The sequence below is a fragment of the Natator depressus genome, chromosome 2 (assembly GCF_965152275.1).
Source record: "Natator depressus isolate rNatDep1 chromosome 2, rNatDep2.hap1, whole genome shotgun sequence".
NCBI lineage: Eukaryota > Metazoa > Chordata > Testudines > Cheloniidae > Natator > Natator depressus.
Window position 1 is genome coordinate 55777785 of NC_134235.1, and position 27055 is coordinate 55804839.

The 27055-nt window shown below is 40.5% G+C and overlaps 1 protein-coding gene across 2 annotated transcripts in view; it reads right to left on the reverse strand.

Annotated features, from left to right (window-relative positions):
• Window positions 1-973: 973 nt before the first annotated feature.
• Window positions 974-27055, reverse strand: part of RDH10 (retinol dehydrogenase 10) — a 38374-nt gene continuing 12292 nt past the window's right edge. For both annotated transcript variants that reach the window (XM_074944231.1, XM_074944230.1), the window contains exons 3-6: window positions 8077-8175; window positions 5486-5631; window positions 4272-4403; window positions 974-2266 (exon numbers count right to left, since the gene is read on the reverse strand). In XM_074944231.1, the coding sequence (XP_074800332.1) occupies window positions 2143-2266; window positions 4272-4403; window positions 5486-5631; window positions 8077-8175 (501 nt within the window). In that variant the 3' untranslated portion in view covers window positions 974-2142. The remainder of the gene's footprint in view (window positions 2267-4271; window positions 4404-5485; window positions 5632-8076; window positions 8176-27055) is intronic.

A 27055-nucleotide genomic window follows, 5' to 3' on the forward strand; every position in this document is an offset into this window, starting at 1 on the left:
CTAGATATACCAGACAGTATAGCCTTGAAAAACCAGCACTTATTTTTTTAAAAGTTGGTAGTTTATATAGGGGGATTTAGTACAAAGACTAGTCTACACACAGTGTATTAGTTTCTAAACAAACTGAAGTAGCATATAGTCAGTGCAGTACAATCCCCTCGTATATATGCTGTAACCACAGTACTTATTGGCATTATGGTATGTTTACTGAAACAAGCTATAGACACAAGCGCCCTTTAGATTGTTACAGTATAACTGTACGCACAGTAGGGGGTTACAGTGCATTGTCTATCAGTTTCTGAACAGATGGAGTTAAAGTGCTGCCAAAACCCAAAACCAAGATTGTTTAGACAAATCCTAAGCACTTATTTTGAGTGGCTTCTGTAACCAGTTAGTTAGTGAAAGATCTGATCGCTCGGAAACACTGTAACTGGAGGCCTAATCCTTCAGTCCTTACTGAGGCAAGACTTTCATTACCTTCATTAAGGGTTGCACCACCAGGTCCTATAACATGCAGAAAGTCAGTTCAGGAAATGAGTAACTGTTCATTATTTGAACTAGGCTGATGCTAAAGGCTAGGTAACAGATATCAGTAAGTTAGTACTGTGACATCAATAAGCCGTTCAAGAAAACATCTCAATCACGGTTTAAGTAAAAGGTGGCTCACTTTAATAAACAAACATTGGTCACTATTTAACAAGACATTCTAAAAAAGTAATCACATAATTTGTTTGATAGTAATTTACAAGTGGATGGTATACATTAAGATACAGAGGTAGAAGTTCACTTTTACGTTTCACTAATACACAAATTACCAAATTCAAGGCACAAAATTGTTTGCTTTACAAAAAATACTGTAAAAACGTCATTTGCTGTTCTACAATGCAAATACAACTTTCAAAAAAAGTCTTTACACCGTTCCATATTCCACATGTAAAGTTGCATCAAGCATTATTTTCTTTTTCTTTTGTTAATAGGTGGCACAAAACCAGGACTTACATAAAAAATTTGTATCTCTGCTGGAGTTGCTTTGTATTTTAGGCAAGAGCCCAGCTACAGAAATTTAATACAACTTCCTCGGAGGGTGTGGTCTTGGGGGTGCAGTGGGGCTGATGGAAGCAAGATTAAGAAGGAAGAAAAAAAAATGGAGGGCAGGAGTCTGCCATCCAGAGTGATGGACAGAACACAGAGCATATTTCAAGTCAAATGACTTGAAAGAGTTGGATGGCTTAAGCCACAGACTTCATTTCTCAGGAAAAAGAAAATGAGATGACCAATACACCTTTGCTCTGAAAATATTCCAAAGACATCTATTTGCCTTTGAATTGGAGATTTACAAATTCCTTTTTAAACACAGGTTTCAGAGTAGCAGCCGTGTTAGTCTGTATTCGCAAAAAGAAAAGGAGTACTAGTGGCACCTTAGAGAGACTAACCAATTTATTTGAGCATAAGCTTTCGTGAGCTACAGTGAGCTGTGGCCGATGAAGTGAGCTGTAGCTCACGAAAGCTTATGCTCAAATAAATTGGTTAGTCTCTAAGTACTCTTTTTTTTTTAAACACAGAAGGCATGCAGTCGCTACGTAAGAGAATTACACCACAGGTCAGCCCTGGGTCCTTTACAGCTTGGGTTAACATGTGGAAAGACGCATTCATAATCAGTCCTTGAATTTGCTAAAAAGGTCACGCGTAGGAGTAGTTTAAATTACATGATTTTGTTTTAATACATAGAGAAAGAAAAAGCAATTTCTGAAACACTGCATCTTCTAGCTGTAGACAGCTTTAAACATTGGCAGTCTGAGGAAAAGATCTCACACAGTGCATCTCTACAACAAGTAGTATAACTAGCTTTACTGTACATACAGTAATAGTCTAAAGAACGATGGTGGCAGCTACATTTTAAATTCACTTTACCTATCACATTTTCCAAGTACTCTATAGTCAGTTTATTTACAGCATGTAAAAAAAAAAAAACACCACAAAAAACATTGATTTTTAAGTTCAATACACAGGTTTAAGATCCAAGAGAATGCCACTGTAAAATGTTGACATTTGCATCAGCTAGATGCAAGTGCACTTCAAAATTCAGTCATGTAACATTTTTGATCATATTCAGCTACAAAGGCCAGTCCATACAAAACAGTATTAAATTCCATTTTTTGCTTCATTGTTGTTTGTAGCCTGTTTTCTTTGAGCAATGAAAGGGTACATACACTTGTCTGCTCCCAAGAACCGGTACATGCACACAACTGCTTCAAAGGGCAGGATGCTGAAGAAAAGGGGAGAGGTTATAAATCTGTCATATGGCAGTGGAATGAAATTTACGGTGTACCATGATCACTTTTATGGAGACATAGTTTAGCCATTTCTGGGCTACCTAAGGGGCAACACATTTATTTTTCTCATTTCACTAGGATATTTATGGAGAATAAAAATACGAGTCCGCTCAAACTACACAGATAGCCTCTTTCTTTTGTCTCCTACTCATTCTAAGCCTTTAGCATGGAACCCTTACACCCTCTTCATGACCTGGCCCATGCTGCCTCTGTCACCTTATTGTTTAAAAACAAAAGGTCTGCTAAAATCTAAACCTCCCCAAAAAGCAGCATTAGCAAAATAGGCCATTGTACATTTAAGAGACACAAAACTCCCAAACAACTGTAGAGATAAAGATGTGCAGTAACTCCATAGCTTAATCATTTATTGTCTGTGGCAACGCATATCCCCATCTTTTGGGCCCAATTATCCCTCCCATAGAAGGTACCCCAGAATAAGGAGGAGTAAGGTTCCCCTCAGTCTTCTCCAAGGAAATTCCAATGGGGAAAGCAGGCTTTCCACACTCCTCCCTCCACTCATACATATTTGTATTACCATAGCAACCAGAAGCCCTAGTCATGCACTAGGTGCCAAGTAAGATGTTGGGAGCTCAATGGCTGCTGGATTGGGACCAATGAGGCACACAGCAGGATCTGAGCTGTTAGAATTCAACTCCTCCACTGCTGGAGCATTGGGAGGTAGATGCTCATGCAGGTTCTGCGGCTACTGGTAGCACTGCTTGTGTAGTAACACTGGAAAGAGGCCTTTGATCTAACTGCTGCTGCCTGGGGCATGGATTGCCCAGAAGCTGCTGGGAGGGCCTTTGATCTCCCTGTTGGAAAGCTGGAGTGCTGAATGGGAGACCGCAGGAAGGGCCTTTGATCTGGCTGCTGATGCTGCATGGAGCACTGTCTGTGCAAAGAGCATCGAGGCAGCCTCTGAAGAAGCCACTGAGCATGCTGCTGCTCCAGCCAGTTCTAAAGGAGTTGCCGATAAAGCTTGTTGCCAGAAGAGGCACAGACTCCCTCCCAAGAAGGGCTGACATGATGCTGAGGAACAAAAACACCTCCTGGACTCTTGGGTGTGCCTGTCCACCATGATCGGGAGCTGCTGCGTTATGAATGGAGCAGAACCCTCAAACTCCTAGGTCCAAATTCCTCACAAGAAGGCAATAAGAAAAGGTTGAAAAAAAAGAGACTTTGCCAAGTTTTAAACGCTCTTCCTACGTGCTGCACACTGCAGAATAAAAATCTAGGAATAGATCATCTGTTGAGCTGCCAAAAAGCAGCATGAATGGAGTGTTGCTCAAGTGGGTGGAATCCAGTCAGCTCCTTATGAGCAATTTGTCTGGTTCTGCCTCTAATATTGAGAGGAAACCCCAATGCTGGAATAGCCAGCTTAGCTACAGAGAACAGAGTCCCCACCACTTTAAAAAAAAAAAAAAAAAAAAACCCATTAAAACAAAAAAAAAAAAAATCACTCAATTGAGTGGGGAGAAAGGAAGGTTTCTGTTCCCCTGCCTTTTCAGAATGAGTAGTTGGTTCTACTTACAGATTTCCCCCTCTCCCACAATCTGTGTAGATCCCAGGGAATCTGCAGGAGGCTAGGACCTCCGCACTGACTCTGGGGCTTGGCTGCTACAGGATTCTTATGCTGGCCACTACCTCAGGATCCACCCATAAATGGGCTTCTACAGCGTGGAAGACGGCTGCAGGGAAATTAGTGGAGCCTCAGGCTTTTCTGGAAAAGGGAACGGGGAAAAATAAACATCCCCTGGCCATGCCACTCATCCTGTAAGTCCCCAGATCCATGGAGCTCATGTTGTGGAAAGTGATCTTGTGAGCCAAGGGAGAGATCTGTGCACAGAACTCCAGGGAAACAGGCCTCTGACTAAGCTTTTTGGATTTAAAGCTGTACATTTGTTTGAAGTGCTTAGTAGCTAGTATTTCACAAGTTACCTTTTCATGAAGGTTACCATGTACATCAAGCGAGGTGTGCAAATCATAGGCTGATCTGTAAGGATAGCTCTCATAGCCTGCTTTACACAGTAGTCTGGTTTCAGAGGTGGGAGGAAAGGCTCAATTTCTTTTCTGAAAGATTTCATTTTTAAAACAGGTTAACAAAAGTAGATAGATGAGTTTTGGTAAAATCTGTTTACTTCATTAATAATTAAAGCAGAGTCTGTCTACTTCTAGAGTTTATTAGCTCATTTGTTTAGAGTATTTAAAAACTAATTCTTTAATACTCAAGGAGCAGCAACTTTCCAATGATTTTGTATTAATATTTTAGCTTTGTTTATAAGATTATCGATGGTCTTTATAATTAGATTTAAGCTACACACAATACATATAATTTGATAACATGTTGTTCTATTAAGTGCCATTTTAATTCAATATCAAGAACCTTATTAAATTTTAGTGCAGCTGGTGTATGAAAGATTGCTTCAGGTAAAGACAATGTCAATATTTTGCTGGCCTAGATCCCTGCCAGGACTACTGTTAGAAAATGCATTCAAGAGATTAACACCATTTACTGTCGCTAAAATAATGTATATTTGTATAGCACTACAACCCGGGATGTCAGAGTGCTTTAAAAAAAAAAAAAAAAAAACGCAAGCGTCATAATTCTTATTTCAAAAACAAACGCTAAACTCGAGGGAAGCAATTCAACTTGCCCAGGATCACACAGCAAATCAGCTGTTGCCATATCGACCCATTGCACATAATACCTTTAATCACTAGAATTTTATTGGTATTGGAATAAATGTATTTTGAGTAATATCTTACTTCAGGCATAATATAGGATATGGGGAAAAAAATACAAAAGTAATTACACAACTGAAACATTTCTCTACACATGACTAGCAAGATATTCCCCAAGCCAGTAGTCAGTCACTGAACATATGCTTCACCAGCACCTACCCTGAAGTGCACATGTCCCATCTCACACCCATCTTTACTGCCACACGCTGAGAGGAGTTACATGAATAGAGGTACTGCTGGTGTCATTTCAACTGTTTTTCCTTTCCTATTAATATGCAATCCCAAACCTCTGTGTTTTTGTGGGGTTTTTTAAAAATAAAAAGTGCTCAGAATTAGAGGATTAAGACTAGAATTCCAGTGGTGTGGAGGGCAGGAGGAAGAGAGAAAGAATATGCAGTTGGTCTACTCACCTGATTCTGCATCCTCTGAACATTCCTGTATCTACAAGGTAAGGGCAAACCAGGGTTGTTTTAATGCCATCTTTGTCAGCAGCCTTCAATTCATGGCTCAAAGATTCATGGAAACCCACAGCTCCAAATTTGCTGGCACAATAATCCTGTGTAGGCAATGAATTAAGAAGAAAGAAGACTATCACAAGGAAGAGTAGAACAGCTTGAATGGGCCTATCCTTTTATCCTTTCAATCAAAGTTAAAGGTGATGATGTAACAAAGAGTAAATATATTAAAAGGAAAGGCATATTTGATGTGGTGCTGTGTAGATCTATTTTCAAAGCGGCAACATGATGAAAGATGTGCATTGAATACACAGCCACATCAGCCCAAGTGTCATGTTACATTTAGGGCAGTTAACACAAGAACTCCGTGAAAGCAGACAAACTTGAGTTAAATATCAAGGAGATGTCCTTTGAAGTGTATTTAAATGGCCTTATTCAGCAAACTATATGGATAAGGCAGTTTGTTTAAAAGTTAGAACAAGAGACTAGAGACACAGTAGTGAGTAATACTAATTTTAGAGTCAAGTTCTGAGAGTGCCTAGTCCTGGAGCCAGAAACTCCCTATTTTTAACCCTGGCTTTAATGTGTCTCTTAAGTTGCTATGGAGCCTTGGGCAAGCTACTTACTTTTCCCTCAGTTTCTCAACTGTAATATGGATATAGCTTTCCTATCTCAGAGGTGTATGTGGATTGAAGTCCAAGAGTTACCTAGTACATAGCTGCAATTCTAAAGTTTCTATTAGGATCATCCAGTACTTGAGTGCTGATCATCCATACTTGAGTTCTGATCAGTTCAAACAAGCATACTCCCTTGGCCATATGGGTCCACTGGAAACACTAAGACGGGGTGCTACGAAGTCTTGAGAGCTATGCCCAATTTAATTTTTATTCAGTGGTGCAAGTAGAAATCATTTCTTACTGGTACACTGCACTCATGGGAGGGACACAAAAGGGGGAGGGGCACGTGACCTCCCCATGTGACTCCTCTCTGCCCTGTCCCCAACCTGGGGCCCTTGTGCTCTCCCTGTCCCCTCCCCATGATCCACATCCATCCCATGTTACCGGGGGGTCCCTGTCCTCCTCCTACTGCGCCGGAGACTTCTGCTGTACAGACCTCTAGGCAGGACGACTAAGGAGATGCAGTTGCTTGGAAAGGCTGGGGGCAGATTCCTCCTGTATCTTACTAGTACGGTATACTGGACCGTTCAACCATACTTGCACCACTGGTTTTATTTCTATTCAGGGACTTCAGCAAGTCACAGATATTAACCGGGCCAGCCCTAGAAAAGCCTGTACAACACTAGAGTGTTTCCAGTGTTTTTCCAGCAACATGGATACATTTTCAGTGACTAACTATTTGCAATGGATTGTAATGGCACAGGGTTAGCTCATGCTTCCTGCTTTCCAGTCCCTTGGCTCCCAACACAACTGCAGTACACAGAAGTCTTATTGCCTATTCTGATGCACCAACAAGTTATGCAAAAAGGCCAAGATTCAGAACTGACTAGTGGTTTTGGGTGCCCAATTTGGCATACCTTAAAGGGGTCCGATTCCAGGTCAGTGTTCAGCACTTTCTGAAATATTAGGCCCCTTTAAGATGTCTCAGAGTAGGCACCCAAAAAAGTCACTAGTCACTTCTGAAAATCTTGGCCTAAAAATTTCAAGAGTAGCGTTAAGACACTTATGCTTAACCCTCATCCACATTTGCAGGGTAGTGTTGTACTCAATACGCATATATGTTGTGATAACGCACAAACTATTGGCCATCCAACTATGATGTTTTAGGACATTGCATTTGCTAATTGATAATGCACTGCATTGACAGTGGTTGCTGCATTCAGTCACTCTAAGGGAGGTACTTCAGAGAAATGTGAAAACTGCATATAGGCTCACACTGAACAAGACTCCTACTAGTTCTTTCAATTTGCTAGTTAAATATAGTGGTGGTTTTTTTGTTTTTTTCAACTCAGACAATAAAGAATTCTTCTTGGTTTCTGAATGCATTTGGTAAAATTGAAGTGGGCAAAAATTAAAGTCAATGTAATTTTTTTCTCCACATAGGATGAAAGTTAGGTTTGACAGAATTCAATGTTGACTGTTTTGATAATTTCCACGGATAATATTGAGGTTTGTTTTAAAGCATTTTTTGTGAGTTTCATGGATTTAAATTTTCACAGTTGCAGGAAATTGGGTGGCAGCAGTCAGACAAATTATATAATGACAGTAAATGTTGAGCTTCAAAAAAGTTAAAGCTTTATAACTGTTAAAACAAACTGTCAACATCATATGTCAAAATACACAATGTAAATTTCTTTTAAATACACTAATAATTTCTCAAACAATGCTTTTCTTACTTTGCCTATTCGTAAATTTTGGTAAATATCGATAGAGATACCTTTTCATCAGTTTGTGTACAGTGAAATTGACATTTACTGACAAAAATCTAATCTTTCCAAACCTACTTATGTTACATTGTTGACAACAGGAGAAGGCATTTATCATTTGTGATAAAGCAACATGTAATCTTTATTACACAGTTAAACAAACCTCCACTCCTGCAGTACTGAACAATCCCAGGGAACTCGCCACTGTCACAATGTGTCCATGATTCATCTCCAGCATCTTGGGAAGGAATGCTTTAGTGGTCTATAACATGAAAGAGAGAGAGAGAAAAAAAGAAAAAAGAGTGCACGCAAGTCTATTACTGTAAGAATAAAGAGTTAGTCATTCCAAAGCTCTATTCCACTTCAGTATCAAATGCAAGATGGTTACACATGATTTTGAACTTTTGAGTTTTTCCAAAATTAATGCCAACAGAAAAACTATACTATGTTCTTCACATCAGACTATGGGGCATAGAGGATTATAGCCTGAGAAATCCTAAGGTTAAAGGATCAGTTCAACTCAGACATGTTTATTTTTCTACAAGCTACCTGGGGTGCGGGGGGAGTGACTTCCATTTTAGGGTCAAACTATTTTATGAAAAGGAAAGGAAAGTGTTTAATTACACCATGGCTGTGTTAAGACTAATAAAAAGTTACCAGTTGAAGTTACCTGTTGGCCAGGTCTTTTTTAAATTGGGAGGTTCTTGTGATTATCATCTGATTTACTTCTTGAGCATTTTACAAGAGCAGAAAACCTTGCCTCTAGTATTTTGGTTATATTACCTTCCACATATAAGCTAAACTACCTATCTGTTAATCTCAACTACTCATCTCATGGTTACTGGCATGGTTATAATTAATGATATGTCTATAAGCTTTGTTATAATTAATGATAAGTCTTACAATAAAAACAGACCTAAGAGTTTCAAAATTCAGCAGTAAAACTTCACTTAAACTAGAAGCTTTGCATGTTTGATTTTTGCCCACTTCAATTTTACCAAAAGTTATTGCACTTATGCTATTCAATCTTATAGTATTAAGAGATCTGATTTAACATGAGAAGTCAAGGGATTCAGACTCTGGGCTAATGTAAACTCTGTACATGCTAAAAGATTTAACTACCCAATAATTGTATTGCAATTAGTCACACATTTCTAATCTGAGAAGAAAGAAGAATAAAAATTTAAAGTCTAATCCCAAGCAGTTAAATTGCTTTATCAATGAAATAGCAAGATGTCCAATAGCAGTTACAAAAAACCCCAAAACAGACTACTGATACAATATTTTAATAAAAATGCTATCACAGTTATCATTTACATTAAGTTCTAGCACAATAGCCTGGATCAAAGTGTTCTTAAACTACAGCAACCTCAGGTAGTTTTAAGAACAGAGGAAGTTATTACTTTTAGAAGCACATTTCTGGTTAATAACCAGGTCCCATGAAAATCATACCAATAATTCTTGATCTCAACACCAAATACCTCTAGCAGGGCCATTATTCTAATCATTCAGGGCCATTATTCTAATCAAGTCAATACCACTGAGGACTGTTTCAAAATTTCTTTAGTCTTCCCCAAAAACAAAAACTTCCAGCATAAAACTTAGATCCAGGCTCAAAGCACATAAGAGCCCCAATAAGTATTTGCTACTTAATTGATGTCAGCTGTATACTGTATTGAAGTATAAAACTACAGCTGGATCCATCTAATTCCATTCTTACGCTATCTGCATTTTCTAATCAGATGTCAGGACAGTTTTGCTTCAACAATTTTCACATGTTCTTGTACTACATTTTTGCCTGCAGGTGTTAAATGACTAATCCAAACCCAACTCCACACAAAAGAACATTTTCAGCGAACAGCTGGCAAGTGATAGAAGATTACACAGCCCTGACTCCTTGCCTCTTCTGTTGATTACCATATATCTTTTAGATTCTGTTTCAGCCATATAATTAATTTTTTCCCCAGAAAGTCTGAAGTGAGCTCCCTCTTGTTTATTCCTCCCCTCATGGCAGGCCACGGTAAACCTCTTATGGAGTTTGAAACAAGAGTTCAGTTCACTTGCCAGACTAATCTGTGCCAGGCACACACAGTTCCAACGTCTCTTCCCGTGCTGCATGGCAACAGAACCACTTGTTCTAGGGCACCATGGTCTGAAGTGTAACAGGCTTCACCCTGAGGGTACAGTTGTTTTAATGTGCGTTCCAGCCTCTTACACTACTAAGTTATCAGAAGAGGTGTCCTACAAATCATTCTCTTACAGTATTGAAGTGGATGGGAACTGGGAGAAACACACCAGAGGTTTGAAACAATTTATATTGTATCAACTGGCTAGAGGCCCAATACAATAGGCTGAAAGCAATGCCATAGCTACATGTTGCTGTTGCTTCCACCACAAAGCTCTACTTGTGTATCTCAATCCTGAGCTGAAAGTCTTCAGCTCAAGGAAGGCCCAAGATTACAATAAATTAGACACACAAGGTGGGTGAGGTAATATCTTGCATGGGACCAACTTCTGCTACAACTAAACTGCATACAATAAAAACAGATGCAATAGGTGAGCTAATAAAGTTCAGAGTCATCTAAACAGTTGGCTTAGGCAGTTTGTATGTTTTGAGATGTCATATGCTGTCATGTCCCTGTTGTACATTTTAACTGGTATAGTGTTCCCTTTTAAAAGATGAGCCCAACAGCTTGTGTTGATACTGATAACTGCTACCATTGGGCTACAGGCATTCTATGTTGACTTCTCATTTCCATTAAACCTTCCTCTTAAGTTGTTTCAGAGGGCAGAATTTACCCCTGCTGCATGCTGGGTTTATTCCTTCCAAAAACCTGCAGATGCCTTTTGATTTCCGCACCGAGGCCCAGGGCTTCCACAAATCCTAGTCTCCACTCCCTTCCTTATGAGAGTCCTGCTCCCATATGGTCCCCACGGGGAGCTGGCCCAAACGCCTCCCCCACAAGGGCTTTATAGCTGGTTCCACCATCAGCTTCTATTCAGAAGTCTAGATGGTCATTCTGAAATGACCTGGACAGACTGCTCCCATCTTATGTTCCCACAGAACTGCAGAGCCTCACTATGCAGAGTGAAAGCAGAACTATTGGTATATGGTGGAAGGGTTGGTGAAGAAAAGAGCATTCACTTTGGAACCAGCATGCTTCTGCCTTTTGGGGGACTTTTTCTGGCTTTTTTTTTGGGGAGCCCACCATGCAATGTAGTGAAAGGGTGTATGTGATCTATCAAATGATACACAAAATCTTCTACTTCACCCGAGACTCAGTGATGTGGCTCCTCCAATGGACTCGCTGTTAAACATGATGTTTCACAACGTTTAACAAACGAATGTAACAATCACGGTGTATCCATAAGTAATGTTAGAGTTTGAAATATATATCTCCCCCTCTCCCTCTCCTCAATACAGAGTGTCCGGTTCACCAGTATATATTCAAGGAAAGTAACTTACAATTAGACATCTAAAAAACAGCTCTAAAAGCCCATTCTTACATTACATTCCTTCAAAATCAGAGAATATAGATGTTTTTGCTGCATATCATCAAGGTCAGATTTGGCCTATCTTGGACCAAGAGGAAATAGAGAATACCTTGCTAACAATCCTCATTAAACCAGTTTCTGTTGGTGAGACACAAGCTTTTGAATTTACACAGAGCTCTTCCTCAGGTCTGGGAAACATTCTGAAGAGCTCTGCAGAACCTTGAAAGGTTGTCTCACCAACAGAAGTTGATCCAATTAAAAAAAAAAATTCTCAACCGCCTTGTCTCTAATGTCCTGGGACCACCACCACCACTGCCGCAATCCTCATTACAGACAGTTGGAGATGCGCCTCCACTTGTTCAGCTAGAGACCAGGCACCTCCACCAGTAGAACTGAAGTCATATTAAATAGGGAGAGCTAGTCTCTTAAAGGAGCAGGTCCCAGACCATTTAGGGCCTTATAAGCCAAAAGTAACACCACCCTGAAGCTACTTGACAACACGTGCAAATCCTACAACACCAAGGTCATACGCTCATACTAAAATAGTCTGTTCAACAAGATGGCACCTGTACTGTGCCTCAGAGTCAGTTTTTGAATGTATTTGAAAGATAGTACACTACAATAGTTTATCAAAATGAAGGCACAGATGTCACTTGTGAAGTTGGCATCCTGAAGTAAGCCGCCAGGCACAGATGAAAGAGAAAGGCTTCTCAGACATTGCCACGTCATGATCACCTGCAGCAGCTGGGTATCTACCTAGTCAAAAACATGCATCACAAGTTGTGGACACTTGGCTTATTGGAGGGACACAAATGTCTAGAATCAGTGTATTTGTCACAGGATAGGCTCTTACAGGCCTACCCACTGGTCCTTCCAGCCTCTCTCTCTCTATATATAGGAAAAAAATCCCTAAGTTAAGTTATTCCCTCCTGGGCCATGAATAGTCCCCAAATAAGGAAGACCTTACTGAGCTTCTGGCCCAATCTACATCTGTGATCAGTGCAGCCTCCTCCATGCTCTGGTCCCCAGTTTCCTATTCCTGTTGGTTATCTAAAGCAGCTAGACCTGGTTTCCAGCTGAGCTACAGCTGCCTTAACCTCACAGATCCTTAGTCTTTTCCTGCCTAGTCCCTGAATCCTAAATGCAGCACAAGGGACTGATTGTTATGTGCCTCTTGGGTGGCCCTGGTGCCTGAAAGTTGGGAGACCTAGATGGACAGTATAGCCCACACCAGTCATCAAAAGTGGTACATGCAAGCTCTCCACAATATATTAAGCTACAGGAGACTTGCAGTATTGCCAGCCTAAAGCATTCAAAAGTCACAAGTCAAGTCCCGCAAAAAAAACTCAGGAGATTGGCTCAAGTCATGAGATTTTAATAAATAGATCTCAGGCTTAATTGCATTCTGCTTTCTGAGCATCCCCTGCTCCTACTTTTTCCCTTTATATATATATATATATATATATATATATATATATATATAAAAAAAAATCACACACATACACACATATATATATATATATATATACATACACACACACACACACACACACACACACCATTCTCTTATATTCATGTGACTCAGAGCTGGTGCTCTTAATAAAAACGACACCAAATATGAGACTTGCCAATGCTAAATATGAATCCACTGATGATTACAGAACAGTGGGTGGAATGAAGTTAAGCATGATATGGTGAGTCAGAGCAGGCATGCTGGGATAGTGATTATGAAAAATAAACTTTAGTTATGATTTTGATCAGTCTAATGCGTTCTAAACTAGCCATGGTTATACAGAGAGAGTTAGAAAGAATCTAAGACAACTTTCTAGACTGTAGAATAGTTCACCAAGGAAGCTGATGAAAGACCCACTTGAAATGCAATGGATGATGAACAACCCAGCACTAGCAGGGGGGATTGACTAAACAGCTCTTTTCCCAACTAAAAACTCTAATTTTTATGAAAAGAAAAGGAGTACTTGTTGCAACTTAGAGACATTTGCTCCAACCTCTCAGACAGAGACAAACACTTACAAGATCTCTATCAAGCATTCTTACAACTACAATACCGACCTGCTGAAGTGAAGAAACAGATTGACAGAGCCAGAAGAGTACCCAGAAGTCACCTACTACAGGACAGGCCCAACAAAGAAAATAACAGAACGCCACTTGCCATCACCTTCAGCCCCCAACTAAAACCTCTCCAACGCATCATCAAGGATCTACAACCTATCTTGAAGGACGACCCATCACTCTCACAGATCTTGGGAGACAGGCCAGTCCTTGCCTACAGACAGCCCCCCAACCTGAAGCAAATACTCACCAGCAAACACACACCACACAACAGAACCACTAACCCAGGAACCTATCCTTGCAACAAAGCCCGTTGCCAACTGTGTCCACATATCTATTCAGGGGACACCATCATAGGGCCTAATCACATCAGCCACACCATCAGAGGCTCGTTCACCTGCACATCTACCAATGTGATATATGCCATCATGTGCCAGCAATGCCTCTCTGCCATGTACACTGGTCAAACTGGACAGTCTACGTAAAAGAATAAATGGACACAAATCAGACGTCAAGAATTAGAACATTCAAAAACCAGTTGGAGAACACTTCAATCTCTCTGGTCACTCGATTACAGACCTTAAAGTTGCAATTCTTCTACAAAAAAACTTCAAAAAACAGACTCCAATGAGAGACTGCTGAATTGGAATTAATTTGCAAACTGGATACAATTAACTTAGGCTTGAATAGAGACTGGGAGTGGGTGGCTCATTACACAAAGAAACTATTTCCCCTTGTTTATTCCCCCCCCACCCCACACTGTTCCTCAGACGTTCTTGTCAAGTGCTGGAAATGGCCCACCTTGATTATCACGACAAAAGGTTTTTGCCCCCCGCCCCCACCCTCCTGCTGGTAATAGCTCACCTTAAGTGATCACTCTCGTTGCAGTGTGTATGGTAACACCCATTGTTTCATGTTCACTATGTATATAAATCTCCCCACTGTATTTTCCACTGAATGCATCCGATGAAGTGAGCTGTAGCTCACGAAAGATTATGCTCAAATAAATTGGTTAGTCTCTAAGGTGCCACAAGTACTCCTTTTCTTTTTGCGAATACAGACTAACACGGCTGCTACTCTTTAACCTCTAATTTTTATGGATTCTTTAAATCAATTCCTTGCTCTCCAAGCAGCTTCCTCAGAGCTTCTGAATACATCACCGAAAGAGCATCGACGAGCCCTACAAGCGAAAAATCAATGCTTGTTTCCTGTGCACACAGCTTTAATGACTTATTAGAAAAATGTGTGAAACTGAACAAGCATTTACATGTCATTTCATAGCTTTAGTAATCTGTTCTCAATCTTTTGGTTTACGGCAAATTAACTTCTAACAGTCTAGCACTTCTTTCCTCCCCTTCCCCAAATTCTTTAGTTTCATTCTTGGTGCTCTTAATGAAACAAAACTCAAAAGATTGTGCAACACAAAGAGCAGTGCAGCTGCAGTGTCAAAACAAATTAGTCTAAAGTACAACAAATGAGAATATGAAGAAATACTGTGTTTGGGAAAGTCTGATTTTTTAATTAAATTTTGGATTAATTATGTTCTAAAATAGGAAGTTAGGCATCACAAAATGTTAGCATCCATAGTCCTGAATTTGTATACAGCTAAGTGCAAAGGGCTCATGAAAATGGGAAGAGGTCAATGCCTCCCCATGCACACAAAACTGTCTTGATTTCATCAAAAGGGAGCAAGAAAGCCTGTACCAGCTCAGCAAATATAAATTTCGGGAAGGGGCTTTACAATACAGTGGAAGTTTTCATAACTTTGAGTAACAGCCGTGTTAGTCTGTATTCACAAAAAGAAAAGGAGTACTTGTGGCACCTTAGAGACTAACCAATTTATCTGAGCATAAGCTTTCGTGAGCTGTAGCTCACTTAAGCTTATGCTCAAATAAATTGGTTAGTCTCTAAGGTCCACAAGTACTCCTTTTCTTTTTTCATAACTTCTGACTCTTCATTTACGTGCCTAACAGCCCCTTTGCACCATTCTGGCAGCACAAAGGAGCTGGTTAAACTGGCTTTACAGCTATGCAGGAATTCCCCCTATTGTGACACAACAGTTCCATACTACTACCCTCCTTACAGCCCCCTCATATAAGGAGAATGGTTAGAGGAAAGGAGCATGATTATGCTTTTTACTCTTGAGTCTTGTCTACACAGGGAAGTTTACCGGCATTACTATAGCTGTGTAATCATATTGTTATAGTTATATCAGTATAGTAATGCCAGTAAATTTACCCATGTGGACAAACACTAGCTATTCTCAGCTGCCAAAATAGCCCACTGGACAGCAGTGTACATTAAAATAGCCTCCATCTGGCTCCATCTTCAGCTGAAGCCCTTTCCTTTGAATCAAAGTTCTGTGTTAAGCAGTTCAGCCAGACCTGAGAATTGAAAATAGTTGAAGACAGATCTGATTTAGAAATTTCCACCAAGCCTGCAGCCATAGGGAACCTCACCTCAGTAAGGACCAGATGATGTGTTAGCTACTCCTGTTCAAATGCCACATGGTGCAGAGTAAAAGTTGCTTCTTGTAGACTGAACTCTGGAATGAGTAACCAAAGATCCTGGAGGAATGGGGCACATCAGAGGTTCTAGCCTCCTCAGGCAGAACAGGAAACCATCGCCTTAACTCCCTTTACAAACAACCACCTCTAGACATACTTCCTATACATAGCCATTCAACAGAACTACTACATGCCCCAACTCCCCGCACAGCTATCCATGGAGGGTGGAGAGAGACAACGTATCTTTAGCCTAGCAGAGGTAGTACCCAAATGAGGCAGCACAGCTTGCAGCACTGTATTACACATTCGTTTGTGGAATAAACTGACTGTGTGAAAAAGACAAGAATCAGTGGGTTGGTCACTGGAAACATGGAAGTGTTTTCAACTATGATGTTACAGGAGGATTTGTTCAAAAAGACAACTTCTTTAGATATATTTTGTAATTTCAATCTAACTTTGTTGACTGGACTACAATTTCAGAGCCATCCCAAAAACAGTTGAGAACACACAAGAAGTTATCTGTAGACCCCTCTTATAGTTATTTATTCATAGCAAACTAATCCCAAAACTGCAGCTTGACTGAAATACATTGATAGAAGTCAAGGCTTTGTTTTTATTTTTAAATCTTTTTACTTAGGAGATTCCAATCCAAACTGATCAAATGAAAGAGTTTAATGTATGGAGAGCTATGAAAACATAGTAACAATTTCAAATAACTGATCAGCACATATTTTTGAATATGCAGAAGATAATATTTTTAATTAGTAGCAAGACTTTTACAGTGGGAGTTTAAATTTTAGGAGAAGAGTGGCAACTGTGCTAAAACTGAGGTGTGTGCAGTAACAAGACCTGTATGAGTTGGAGAGTGCATGACAGAGCAAGAGTTGGGGGAAGATAATGTGGCACCATAAACAGTAAGCAGAGCTAGAAAAGTAGAACAGAAGGTCAGCCAAACTGCACAGTTGCGTGAAAAGAAACCTGGTACATAGCGTTGAAACAGACAGTTTTAGAGTCTGTTTTTCCCCTACATACAAATCTTTATACACACACACCAGCTTTTCCACCACGTAAGTTATTGTCTGTGACATTTTGCCACAGTCACAGCATGGGGACGCCAAGCTGGTGCAAGGTTGCTGCAACCCTTGTCTAGCCAGAGAGTAGCCTGTTGAGCCTGGTCCAGGATCTATGATCAAGTGTGGACAAGGAGGCAGGTACAGCAATGGATTCCTGAATTTGCTTAGTGTGTTAGACTCTTTCCAACTGATGCTTCCATTTGGTAAGAATGGTTTCAGAGTAGCAGCCGTGTTAGTCTGTATTCGCAAAAAGAAAAGGAGTATTTGTGGCACCTTAGAGACTAACCAATTTATTTGAGCATGAAGTGAGCTGTAGCTCACGAAAGCTTATGCTCAAATAAATTGGTTAGTCTCTAAGGTGCCACAAGTACTCCTTTTCTATTTGGTAAGAATGTAATTTTCAGCTCCCTAGCGGCACTGTCCGTGCACGATAGATCAGTAGCTTTATCCAAGACTCAATTTACAAGGAGTGCTGACACCTGCCTGGAACGGCTGATCAGAAAGACTTCACCACAAAAAACTTATGTGACCATTTCAAGGGGTTGAGGAAATTAAACGGTTTCTCAGTTTATTTTATTGTGATGATCATCTTAGATTCTAAGCCTGATAAAAATATTTTAATTCTGCACCACAATTTGGAATGGATAGTTTTGCTGATCTGAAATAGTTAATTTATACTGTTCTCTGATTTACATATAGATTGTTTCCGCTCTCAGGGATCTGGATGCATCAGAAGATTCATATGATTTTTCCTCAAACCAGACCTTCATGAAAATAGTCATCTATCTTAAAATATGAAAGGAAGCTATTCTAGAAACCTCCCTCATTTGTGTCTGAAACAGGCCTTCTATTCACAACAGAAAAGCTAGACCTTCCAAGCTTTTATTTCAAAAGAAGTCCCTTAGTTATTTAGCTCCTAGCAGGCAGTACAACCTTCAATTTCTCACTAAAGCTTCATTTGCCCTTCACATAAAAAACCCACTGTTTAGAAACCATGGGGATTCGTTTAATATTGAACTTCAACAGTAGTTAATACTTAACATACATGCACAGGAATATTGTTACAGTTGCCTTGCAACCAGAAGCTTGTAAAAGAGCAAGATGGACTTAAAAAGAAGTCTATAACGATGACACAAGCAAGCAAACAACCAACCACCCCCTCCCCGCCATATTAAGCATGCTTGCTGATGAGGTGAAAATAGAGAAAGTTTGTCCAGGCTCAGAAGCTGGAGGTAACAAAGTAAAGGTCGGTAGATGGAAAACTAAAGAATTTGCGGTAGCATAGAAACTATTGGTCTTAAATATAAATGAAAGCATAGTCTTAAGACAAAAATATATGAATCATTTTCCTCCAACTCTGCATGACATTGTTTTGAAGTTACATGAAGCACTTGTTTTAACATTTACAGTTCTAAGTTAACTATTATTTCACATACACTGGATTAACATTTCTTTCCTTCCCACTGCCCCCAAAATAGATACATCAATATGGGTTACAGCATTTGCTCAGAATGTGACTGACACTACTGAACTGAGATACAAGTGTCAAAGTTATGTCTCTCCAAGATTAAATCCATATGAAACGGATTTCTGACTTAAACTACTATTAAAAAAATCTGCAGCATACCATCTACAGGTACTATCTTTAGTTATAAATAGGTCTAAATACACCACTCTTAAAGACTAAAGATAACCAATGTGATCATGTAATGATCAATTACAAAAATTCCTCTAGATTGAGATCTTTGCGTATAATTGCTATTCACGACCATTTCTACTGCTGCAGTGCTTTTCTTGTGTTCAGTAAGCAAACGTGCAATGTATCAGAAGCAAACTGAAACTGAATTAAGTAGTTTTCTTAATCAAAACTTAGTCCCACAAAGCTCTTCACAATGGGGAGACAGCAGAGATAAGATAAGTAGTTCTATTCAAATCATAGATAGCTGGTGGTATTAGTTTGCTAGAAGCATTAGTTAGTTTTCCATTCTTTACCTACTATAAGAGTAATTATGTTGTGTCTATGACAGCTGAACACAAAGTCTGGCTAAACTAAATCTCTTATACACTATATTAGAAGGCTTACTTGAGGAGGGGGGGTTTTAGAGGAAAGGATGGAAAATTAGTGTTTAGTCAGAGAAAAATGAAAGGATGCATGCGTTATTGTTGGCTTATTCATATAGTTACGTAGGTGCCCTTACGTTATCTGAAGAGCTCAGTTTCTTGTGATCTTGTGTAACTCAAGGCATGTATGCGACACAGTGGAAGGGAGCTCTCTTTTTTTGGTAAACTGCAGGTAAATACTCAGACTGAAACTAATGGTTACTTGAATAAAATATATGACTAGGCCATATTCTGTTCCATACATGATTACATTTTTTCTACTTTGAGTGGAGACTATAATTGACTCCAGAAGTTTCTTTCCTTCCTGAGATTCTTTTCAGACAGGAGTGCGGGGGAAGTATCATCTCAGGTTTATGTGGGGTTAATGTATTCAGATTCCCATTTGTCTTAGATCACACACTTTTCTACTTTTCCTTTATTCACCGTTTTCTTCTTCCTCTCGAGAACACAGTTCCCCTGGGTTTACACACAAATACCACAGGAAAACATAGTAGTGATTTTCCTCCTCTTAATAAAACCCAGTTTTTTCTTTAACATTTCACACACCCCGGCCTGAGAGAGACCATCACCTTCATCCCTTTCTGGGGGTAAGGAGAGAAGATCGGGAGAACCAGTTGAGCATCTCATTATATTATACTAGCAAGGGGAAGTTACAGCTTTTATCTTGTTGGCATGCAGCCTCCTCCATTTCTTTGCTCATAAGCTGGTACATCCCTGTTTCTCCTGACAAAAGAATGGCAAATGCTTGATTTAAAAAAAAAGTAAAGGGGCGGGGCGGGCTTTTCCTGGGTTCAATGTGGGTGGACTGGCCAGGGATCTTTTACTATGATGGTCTTAACATTTTGGGAGTGGTGACACTGAAAGATGACAACTCGCTGACAATTCTAGAAAGAAGAAAGCACCTGTTCCAGGTAAACACCCATCCGTCTATGCCCTGGAGATCCTTTGTCACCAAGTGACTGAGGTGAATATTGATGCCTTGGAGAGGTTTAATAAGCTACAAAAGAAGGCATGGGAAATTAGCTCCATCTAAAAACCTGGCAGATCATTTGGAGCTGCTCCTGCATGAAAAGTTCTCCTGCATCACTGGACTAAAATTCAGGCAAACATCAACAGGCTGCTGAACTAGGATGTAGCAACACAGAACAACCAGAGACATGCCCTTCTAACTCCCCACCTTCCACCTCTGGCAGCTGGACCCACAGACCAGCTTTGGACTTCAGGAATTTGATTCTTTAACCTGCACTTAGATGACTCCAGTGAATACCATCCGCTGCCAGCTTCTTGAATAGGTACTCGTAGTAGACATATACTAGCTCTCCTAGACCTAGTGCACTAAAAATAGCAGCATGCCAGGGTAGCATGTGCAGTGGCTCAGGCTAGGTATCTAATCTACCCAGACCTTCTGGGTACAGAAGCTGCCACCTGTGCTACCCCCAGCAACACGACTCTTTTTAGCTCGCCAGCTCAAGTAGAGGAATAGGCATCTACTCAAGCCGTGAAGCATGCTCGCAGCTGCAGTGTAGACATACCTTTAGAGCCATATTCCACTCATCATACAGTTCTCAAAAGAGCAAAAAGGAGCTAAACACACGTGGCCTGGACTACAGAGTTCTACCACAGTTGTAACAACACAAGTACATGAAGATAAATCCTCTAATTACCACTACAGCTATTGCTATTACCACCATGTTGCTGTTTCACCTAGATACATTTGCCAGTTGAGGAAGACAGAACATATATCAATTCAAGTGTCACACTCAGTTCTTGAAGAGTTTCCACAGGCTGAGTACTGTCCTGAGTTAATGGGTACTCTCCCTCCCTTTCATAAAAATTAGGGGTTCAAGTCCTGGCTGAAATCAAGTGACTAAATATATTATTGTTTATAGATAATCTAGAGGCCAGGGCTTCAATTAGCAAAAGTACTGCAAAGCTGCACTCAGTTGTGTGAGGAAGTCTCTCACCATCATTAATACACGTTTGTAGCAAGTTTGGGGTGCAAAATATTTTTATTTATCTATCTATCCCCCAATATTGGAAAGTCTTGCCAAAAATTAAGCAGTTTCCAATTACTGTATGACTCTTCAATTTATGTATTCCCTAACTATTCTGAAAGGAACTTTATGTGGGTGTTTTATTCTGTTAGATAAGAGTGAGCTCAGAATGCTCTGTTCAGCAAATAAGAATGCAGACCAACTTTTAAATGCAGGTTTTCCTAGACAGAACTTGCCATAAAGCTTAGTCATCTTGTCAAACATTTGGCATAACTTTCTGTTTTACTCTGCATGATCTTCTGACAGCTTTGTTCTTTAAAAAAAAACAAAACACACATTTTGAATAAAGAATTTATGTAAACTTATTCATTAATATTAAAGTGAATGATGCCTTTGGACTATGTGTTATGTAACAGATTGTGCATTTTCAAGAAGTAGATAATCTTTAGATAAAAACTGCAGAGGTTGTCAAAGTTTTAGATACCTTAAAGCTGCTTTTTCACTATGACTGCTGTTTACCATGGTATTTGTATGCAAATAGGAATTTTTTAGTCAGCCTGCTCTTCCTGCTTAATACATTCAGCAATACAAACACTGATTTGTGTTAAATGCCTTATTATAAAAAGAGTGATTTTACCATCACCGAACATTCAACAGGAGGGATACGCCTCTTGCCAGGAAAATGTTTATCTTTGTACATAAGCATCTAATCAGTAATAAGGAAATACAGGAGATTTTACAGTTGAACGAAGATTTGATAACAGTAACGTGTTTGACTATGAAATAACTAAAGACTGCTGGTAGCTCCAACTTAGTGTAGAACAGTGGTTCTCAAACTTTTGTACTTGTGACCCCTTTCACATAGCACGCCTCTGAGTGTGACCCCGTTATAAATTAAAAAACATGTTTTTATATATTTAACACCATTATAAATGCTGGAGACAAAGTGGGATCTGGGGTGGAGGCTGACAGCTCACGACCCCCAATGTAATAACCTTGTGACTCCCTGAGGGGTCACGACCACCAGTTTGAGAACCCCTGCTGTAAAGTCATTCCCATTCAATTACAACTAACATTTTTATACATAAAGTTTACTGGAGTTTTTAGAAAAAAAAATGGATAATGCATTTTCAGAGATTCACTAATTGGCTGTACCAAGAGTAAGAGTTCTACCAAGATAAGATTTCCACTTCACACCCTCAAGCCAAGAAATGTTAAACTCACTGCTCTGGTCATTTTAAACAGACAACTGTTATAAAGGTGTTCAACATTCTACTGACTGGGGCATTCATCTAACTTACACAGGTCAACTGCTCATGAAGAGTTTTCTTTAGTGATTTAAAGAAAGGGAAATGGACAATTCCTATCTTTAGGCTGTGAGAGGACCAGCTAGACTATGCTAGTGCCCCACTTACTACAATACAACTGCTACCTGGTCTTTGATTTCTCAGCAGCATCACTGCAACTTATTTCATATACTTTTTTGGGGGAGGGGGTGGCAGGAGAGCCACATCCACACATCATATGCCTTTCAACAGCAAGAGCTATAAGAGAGCCTGAGAACCTACAATTTCCATCAGCTTCAATAACAGCTCTGAGTACTTAGTACATTTGGCAGGTCTGGGCATCATTCTACATGTTGTCTACGATTGTGCATGACTGGTTTCTTGCAACATCTTTAGCAGTTTTTTTTTTAAAATTTAAATTATTGGAAGTGATGGCAGATTGCAATGGCTAGGAAGGGTTTAGGACTATTCAACTCTTTAGATCATTTAGACCCTATTCAGGGAAATGCTCCCATTTAATAGAACTCTTAAGCATGAGGTTAACTTTAAGCAAATTCTTAAAAGGTAAGCACATGCTTCAGTGCTTTCCCAAGTCAGGGACATGGGTAGGATATTTGAGAAGTTGTCACAAAAATTTAAACAAACAGCAAATGGGGGGGGGGGGGGAACAAAAACAAAACAAAACAAAAACAAAAAAACAAAAAACCAGCCCAAATGCTCATTCACAAACCAATTTAGGCATAGAATTTAACAGCCAAACAAACTTGAATTTTCAAAGGATCGCGTTAAAATAGTCACCTTTCCACTACACATTTGTTCCTGTATTCCTGGAAATTCCCTCAGCCTATTAGTGCCTTCCATTTCAAGCTGTGACAGTTCACTGGTGTTGAGTCTCAATCTGATTAACACTATGAACTACTGCTAAGGTGCCAATTCTCTCACATACTGAAAAAGTGTAATTTACATGGGCAAAACATTCCCGAAGGAATTTGTTGCAACGCTGTGAGTTTAAGAACCCATCCACTTGTTTTATAAAATATGTTTAATATTTTCTTCAATGTAAGCATTTCCCCCAATTTCAGAAAGGCTTCAACAATCTAAGCATATTTACAAAGATGTACAATCTACACATATGTAACTACACTTTGAAAGACATTACGCAGACTAAAATGTTGAAGCTCAGAGGAAAAGCTTACGGTACCAAGTGCCAATTTAACTTCTGTTTATGCCAGTGGAAAGACTGCCATTATCTTCCATGGGAGATGGATTGAGCCTCAAAAGCTTGGTTCTGCAATTAAGTATCAAGCATTTTTTGTTAAGAAGTGGGAGGGAGGAGAGGAGATCAGTTATCTGGACAGGGTACTGTAGGGAAAGGCATATAAAACAGATAATCATACAAATAGAATGTGTTTTTGCACCACGTTGGAGACAAAGGACAAAAGTTTAAGGCTCAGTTACACCCACAGCTTGTTAGATGGTACAATAAAATGCAGAATTTGACCCACTGTACCCAATCTCTCCATTTTTTAAAAAAGGGGTAAGAGGACTAGTTAACAGAAATTTAATTAAACTCTTCTGACACTACCCCCATCCCATACACACAAAAATCTCACTATCCCTAAATTGCAAAGTAAAGATATGCAATATCAAAGGCTGTGTCCGAGATTATAGTCAGTCAAAAGACAACCATAACAGCTGCTTAAATTTGCATATTGAGCTTGGCAGTAGAGCCTCAAGTAATCTAGAGGATGAAAATGCAGAATTAGCCAAATCGCTTCTCAAAAGGCAGGACACTTGCCATTTTACATGTGGTAGCCATAGTAGCCTGAAGAATGCATTAGAGAAGAATGCCCACTTAGGAAGACTGTCTTTATTAAGTTATCTGGAAGAGAAGGTCAATAGCATATTAATGAAATCTGCAAGCTATACCAATTTTAGAACTTGGAAGGACGTGATGTAGCTTGACTTAAGCAAAGCTTTTGATACGGTCTCCCACAGTATTATTGCCAGCAAGTTCAAAAAGCATGGATGGGATGAATGGAAAGCTGGCTAGATCGTCGGGCTCAACAGGGAGTGATCAATGGCTCAATGTCTAGTTGGCAGCCGGTATCAAGCGGAGCACCCCAGGGATCTGTCCTGGGGCCGGTTTTGTTCAACATCTTCATTAATGATCTGGATGATGGAATGGATTGCATCCTCAGCAAGTTCGCCTATGACACTAGGCTGGTGGGAGAGGTAGATACACTGGAGGGTAGGGACAGGGTCCAGAGTGACGTAGCCAAATTAGAAGACTGGGCTAAAAGAAATCTAATGAATTTCAACAAGGATAAGTGCAGAGTCCTGCACTTCAGACGGAAGAATCCTATGCTCTGCTACAGGCTGGGGACTGACGGGCTAAGTGGCAGTTCTGCAGAAAAGAAGCTGGGGATTATAGTGGACGAGAAGCTGGATATGAATCAGCAGTGTGCCCTTGTTGCCAAGGAGGCTAATGGCATATTGGGCTGCATTAGTAGGAGCATTGCCAGCAGATAGAGTTAAGTAATTATTCCCCTCTATTCGGCACTGGTGAGGCCACATCTGGAGTACCGCACCCAGTTTTGGGCCCCCCCACTACAGAAAGGATGTGGACAAATTGGAGAGTCCAGCGGATGGCAACAAAAATTATTAAGGGGCTGGGGCACATGATTTATGAGGAGAGGCTGGGGGAACTGGGATTATTTAGTCTGCAGAAGAGAAAAGAGTGAGGGGGGAATTTGATAGCAGCCTTCAACTACCTGAAGGGGGTTCCAAAGAGGATGGAGCTAGGCTGTTCTCAGTGGTGGCAGATGACAGAACAAGGAGCAATGGTCTCAAGTTGCAGTGCGGGAGGTCTAGGCTGGATATTGGGAAAAACTATTTCACTAGAAGGGTGGTGAAGCACTGGAATGGGTTACCTAGGCAAGTGATGGAATCTCCATTCTTAGAGGTTATTAAGGCCCAGCTTGACAAAGCCCTCTCTGGGATGATTTAGTTGGGGTTGGTCCTGCTTTGAGCAGGGAGTTGGACTAGATGACCACCTGAGGTCTCTTCCAAACCCTAACCTTCTAGGATTCTAAAGAGAGATGGAGAGACTGGAAAGGAAAAAAAAATTGAGGCATGTATCATTGATTCCCATGCTAAAGGGCCTAAAAAGGTTAGAAATACGCAAGCCACCACAAAGTGATTCACTTGAAAAATGCAAGTGAAGTCAAGGGAAGAAAGTTGTTCTAAACACAATATTGAATGGAATAGAGAAACCTGGAAGGCAATAATGCCCTAAGGGCTATAAAACTGGATTGTCCAAATTTGCAGGGCTAAAAATGCAAGTGATTGGGCAGGTGAACACAGCCTCCATATTCCTCAAATTTGTTTAACCGAAGTAACTGGAGGGGCTGGAGAGACTGTATTATAAAAGAATGAGAGCTAAACTATATGGTGTGGCTAAAGCAGAGGTGGGCAAACTACGGCCTGCGGGCCACATCCGGCCCATGGGACCATCCTGCCCAGCCCTTGAGCTCCCGGCCGGGGAGGACAGTCCCCGGCCCCTCCCCCGCTGTCCCCCCCTCTGCGCCTGCCCACCTCCCAGGCTTTCCAATAAGCCTGTTCTGCCACTCTGAGTGGCATGGTAAGGGAGGGGGGTTTGCATAAGGGGCAGAAGGTCCCGGGGAGGTAGTCAGGGGGTGGTTGGATGGGAGGTGGGGTCCTGCGGGGGCAGTTAGGGACAGGGATCGGGGTCGGGGCAGTCAGGGGGGATTGGATAGGGGTTTGGGTCCCAGGAGGGGGCAGTCGGGGACAAGGAGCAGGGGGGTGGTTGGATGGGTCGGGGATTCTGAGGGGGGTGGGAAGTGGGAGGGGGCAAATAGGGAGCAGGGGCCAGGCTGTTTGGGGAGGCACAGCCTTCCCTACCTGGTCCTCCATACTGTTTCGCAATGCCAATGTGGCCCTCGGGTCAAAAAGTTTGCCCATCCCTGGGCTAAAGCACACTAAAAAGAGAGCAAACACTGATGTGCAGAATTTTTGGTACCATGTGGGGCATAATCCTAGTCACATCATAACTGATCTACCTTTACTCAAAGCACATGAACAGGCCACTCATTTCAGAGAAGTGTGCTGTGAGCATTTGCTTATAATAGCATTAATCTGATATCTCAAGTATTTGTAAAATAAAACCAGATGTGTTGTGGAGTGTATTTTTAATTTACCAAGAATCAAGACATTGAAACAGCATTGATCCATTCAGTCAATAGTAGCTGGATTTTGCTCACATGAGATTTCACACCTCAATGATGTTGCACAGTATAAGAGTATACAAGTCCCAAAACATGCTAAATATGTTTAGTCATACACTTAATGATCAAATCTACTCTCATATGTAGTTACAGCTTGACTAATGTAATTAAGTACTGCTAATTCTAAGTGGAAAGACAAATGTCAATGAAGGGAAGTCTTCCCCCTTTTCCCCTACCAACACCCTTCTGCAATGGGAGATGGCATTTCACTTTTGAATGAAGCAGATAAAAAAATCCTACTAAGAAGAAGAATTAAGTTAGGGGACCATTTTAAAGGGGAAAGTAGATA